At 39.9% G+C, this 4,860-nt stretch overlaps 1 protein-coding gene across 1 annotated transcript in view; it reads right to left on the bottom strand.

Annotated features, from left to right (window-relative positions):
* The window catches only part of trappc8 (trafficking protein particle complex 8), a gene marked incomplete at its 5' end in the record, with an annotated part of 20,754 nt that overhangs the window by 12,730 nt on the left and 3,164 nt on the right, over positions 1 to 4,860 (bottom strand). Inside the window, 7 exon segments of the mRNA XM_035652946.1 lie at positions 123 to 273; positions 409 to 524; positions 889 to 1,151; positions 1,624 to 1,714; positions 2,141 to 2,294; positions 2,944 to 3,118; positions 3,650 to 3,739. Coding sequence (XP_035508839.1) covers positions 123 to 273; positions 409 to 524; positions 889 to 1,151; positions 1,624 to 1,714; positions 2,141 to 2,294; positions 2,944 to 3,118; positions 3,650 to 3,739 — 1,040 coding nt within the window.

Below are 4,860 nucleotides of genomic sequence, written 5' to 3'. Positions count from 1 at the left end.
TTCGATTAATTGAGCAGCCTTATACTGACGATATTGTCATCTGAAGTTTTGGGTTGGGCAAATATTGCTATTAACACATGGTCCCCATGAGGACAGGTGTGTGTGAGTGTTTGTGTTCTTACCAGTGCCCCTGCAGCATACAGCATGGCCTGGTCTGACAGGAAGTCTTTCTTGGCAGTGTGGTAACAGCTGTAGGCCAGCTCGTAGTGCTGAACCAGGAAGCACAGGTCGGCCATTTTCCTGATCTGCAGCTCAGGGGCTTCTGGGGGATATCTGACATCATAGATGTGAAAGGTCAAACCAGCAATGTATATAGTGTTTATGGTATAGCATTGTGGGAATTTATAAATGCATGCAAGCCCTGTTCTCATATGAAGTGTGATGGGGGAGTAGTGATGGAGAGCTTACAGAAGGCCAAATGTGCTCTTTGGTTCACTGATGCTCTTCTCTGGAACTTTTCCTCCACCAAACCACTTCTTGGTTGCAGTGAACAGAGACCGACTCAGACCTTTCCTGGAGACCAGCTGTGGACAGGGAGGATGTTGGGGTGTGTCAGGCTAAACAGCACCACTACAGTTGAGCTGACTGTTAAACAGCTAGTGTCGCTGTCATAAGCTTTGAAGTTTTTAATGTAGCCATATTATTTGCAATCCGTATATGTATACTCAGATTTGTGAATCTCAAAATACATACATCAGTTTTTGAATATGTACACTGATTACTAAATGTGCAGTAGATTTGTAAATGTGTAAAATCAATTGCCTGTCTTTTTACAGATGATTGCCAGACTCCTGCCATGCCTGAGATTAGTTCTGGTAATTCACAATGCTAATTTATCACAATCAAAATGTGATTAAATATTTCAAGCGTTAAGACCCGGAATTATACCTGGTCATTAAGCTGTCTGATATTCTTCTCTATGTGTGGCAGCAGCCCTCTGAAGGTGAACTCTTGAATGAACTGTCTGATGTGGTCATGGTCATTCAGGGTCAGACATGCCCCATGACTCCCTGCTCCTCCCGCCAGAGTCTCTGGATCTCTTGCACCTTTCTTCAGGTCAGCATTGACAGCACTGAGAGTGTGCAGGGTCCCAGAGCTGCTGGCTGTTTCCAGCTGGAGAGGATGGTTTTCCAGGCTATTGGACACTCCGTCTGGTAGGAAACAGTGTCCAAACTGAGTTACTTACAACATTTTTCTTGTCTTCATTTTATCAGAGCTTTTATATAATATATTAAAATATCCCTGTGCAGACTGATTAAAGGATATGACAGAAAACATTCCATGTTCACTTAATGTTGTCAAGGGTTTCTTGGTAAGGCATCCTATGATCAAATCTTGTCAGGCCAGACAAGTGATGGATGTTTTTTTGTGAATTTTCAAAATGTGGGATCAGTAAAGTTTATAAAATAAAATATTTTCTTATCAATTTCCCTGACAACCAATCAGGTCAAATCAAAAGATTGGCAACAATGGTGTCAATCAAGAAATACTAAAAGTTTTTAACTACAGTGAGGATTTCATTAAATTTTATTTGTTGTGGCCAGTGACTCCAAAGAACCCCTGTAGCACTATATGTGTGTGTGTATATATACATACAGTATATTAGTATATTAAGGAGCTGACCTTTCTCTATTGAGTGATGGCAGTCAACTTCACTGATGTTGTTCTCAACAGCAGTAATGTTTACAGTTGGAGCTACATCCTCAAGCACATCCTGTAATAAGGGTCCTGATGTTAACACAAGGGACATTTTTGACAGAAGACATAACATTCATGTGTTGAGCTCTCTACCAATCCTGGCATTACTGCTGTCAAAGTGAACGCAATTTTACTGACAGTGAAAGCACAGATATTTAGGTTGATCAATATTCAATCCCCCCCTCAAACAGATTAAGGTAGTTTGTATGAATATGAAAGTTTATTCACACTGCAGGCCAGCGGGGGCACACTGCAGGCAGACTGTCCGCGCAGGTTAACTTTCGGGGCTCACCACTGGCCCTGCTCACTGGTCCTCGGTCAGAGGCTTGTGGATTTACCCTCACATCTTTTTCCAAAGTTAAAGTTTACTGTTGCCACAGCTTTTGACACTGGGCCATGGTCAGTCACTGCATGTGGAGGAAGTCTTGGGTACAGTGCTTACCTGGTTATGCATATTACTCCTCTGTAGGTATTGACTCCACGGGTCTGGAATCTGTTCATCTTCTTCAGCTGAGAAGGTCCGAGAGTTCAGTTTCAATAGATAGCAGCCCTGAGAACCATACCTTTGTTTCATATCTTCATACACTGCATCTGCCCTGGAGAGGAAGGAGGAATACTGATCAAACACAAAACTCTTACTACAACGCAAACATATACTACTATCATAGCACGACTCCCTTTTTTTTGCAAATTCATATGCAGTAGGTCTGGGTTGTTGTTTTCTGACAATGTTGACTCTGCAGAGGTTCTAATTAGATGTTTTTAAAACATCATCCTCAACACTGCTTGCTTTTCTGTAATCATGCATTTCTGTCATCATGCATTTCTGTCTTTCATATCAAGAGGCAGCTCAAAAGACAAAACAACCAGAACCAGAAGTCTAGTCATTCATCTCTTTAACAGAGAAATTATACAAGACGGAATAATTGAGTAGTGAGTGAGAGTTCGATCCCCTGTTCCTCCTGCTGCATGTCGAAGTGTCCTTGAGCAAGATACTGAACCCCAAACATGCATGGATGTGTGTGAATGGGAGAATGTGACGTAGTGTAAAGGTCGGAAGACTTGAAAGGTGCTATACTGTACAAATGCTCCAAGACTGGTGCCCAAAAAATAATGATAATGTTACACAAATTGGTGAAGACGTTTTCGACACATACTTTGCCTACTCTCAAATATTGTACTACAACACAAGCTGGCAGATCTGCATAAATCTATGCATGTTGATAGAAAAGCTTCTTTCAGTACCTCTGTTCATCGCCCTCACTCATGTCATGAAGTAAGACGTAGTACTTGAGTGTGTTGGGAATAAACCATTTGGGGTTAGTGTATTCTCCACTGTGTTGAATCCTGTGCTGCTCCTGGGAAAGCTTGAGGAAGTGCTCCACAGGGACTGTTTCAGTGGAAGACACTACCAGTAGGCCTGTCAGGACCAGGATGTCAAGGACACCACTGTAAACCATTTAGATCCAACAGAAAAGAGCAAATACGCTGAACAGGAGGGCCTATGCGACTACAACTACTAGTACTAGTACTTTTCCCATAAAAGTACAACTTTATTACATAATGAGATGTATTTCCTGTTGATTCGGGACTTATTATTAGTCGTAGTAGTAGCAGTAGTACTAGTACTACTACTAGTTTTCAGAGGCTTTAAGGTGAAAAGCTTGATACTGTGTGGTGTGCTTAAAAGTTAACCAGGGGCATTCTGTCTAACTATTTACTCACATTCACTATTTTGTACAACTAACACTACATACATGCAGTAAAACCTCTTCTTACTTAAATTTTCTCTGACCTTCTCCTTAAAGTGGGGTTTTCAGATATTTTCTGATATGACACCACCTGAACCAGGACACTGCTTAACATAATTGGAATTTTAATAAATGATCTGACCAGAGTTGGTTGACTATTCATGATCAGTGGCTAGATTTGCGCACTGTTGAAAGGATACAGGCAAGGTAGTGATTGAGGAACTCATGGTCTGAGGCAGGCATCGACTGCAGGAAGTTCTCCCTGTAGGTTTCAAACCAGGGCGTGGTTGCTAGAAACACAAAGACAAAATTAGATAGGAGGATTTTATCCAACAAACCCAGATCAGCCATTGTATCATACTATGTGTTCTCCGTTTACCAGATAGTTACCAAAAAAACACTGCTTTTAGTTTTTTTTTTTTTACTTGGTGTTAAAAATCATATGTGAACTACTGTTATTGCTGAGCAACTGTGTCCCAATTTCCCAATTTAATTCAAGAGAACACAACAGAACTGCAAAATAACATGTAGGGGTTTTGTCTTAAGTGTAATTACTTTTTATAAATCATTTCAACTGTATAAGTCATTGTTTCTTGAAAAATTAAACAATCATCATTCATCATAAACTCAAATGTTCATGATATGTGGAAAGCAACACCAGGAGAGTGATGTTTATCAGCATTTTCCAAAAATACTAAAGTTTCTACTTGCATGAGAATTTAGACCTGTTCAGGTGTGCAAGTTGTCAACTGTTAAACTTTAACAGTTCAAAGATCAACATGTACAAACCTTTTTTATGATTATGATGTGGGATTATATCGCCCAGTCTTTGTATGTGGGGCACATCCTCTACCAGGTGAGCTACCAGTGTGTCCCAAATGTGTACATCACAAAGATTGCGTTGCATTAGTTGCCAACCATGAACCATAATGTCTCCGGCAGAAGACCATGTTGCACATTATTACCCATCTTTCTAATTTTCCTCTCTCCTCTATTACAGGCACAAATACTAAAACAAAATCACAACTGTAGTCTTGTGATTTAGTTTTAGGAAATCATCTGAAGAGTAACAGAGGAGGTTTTGCTCATATTTTCCCAAGAAAGCAATTGAAAATTAAAGATGGCATCAATCCAAAGTAAAATGATTACTCATACTGCCTCATCTCCACTGTAAATAAAAAATGGAATTAAAACTGTGTGTCACAGGTTACTGTTGTTACCTCTGAGTATCTTATGATTTGATTGTGATTCTTAATGGGTCTTGACACATCTGAATTGTTTATTTCCAAAGTTTTTCTTACTATATAACCACAATTGCACATTTCTTCTCACCAATTTGAATCCTTAACATTTTTTTGACTTGATTATTTTTATTCTTCTGATGCCAACCTCCTGTCTCCACCACTGAGGA

This window comes from Morone saxatilis, unplaced genomic scaffold, assembly GCF_004916995.1.
Source record: "Morone saxatilis isolate NCDOM2014 unplaced genomic scaffold, NCSU_SB_2.0 Contig12, whole genome shotgun sequence".
In the NCBI taxonomy this organism is placed as follows: Eukaryota; Metazoa; Chordata; class Actinopteri; family Moronidae; genus Morone; species Morone saxatilis.
Note: the sequence above shows the minus strand (reverse complement) of the source record. Positions and strands in the feature narration are given on the sequence as shown.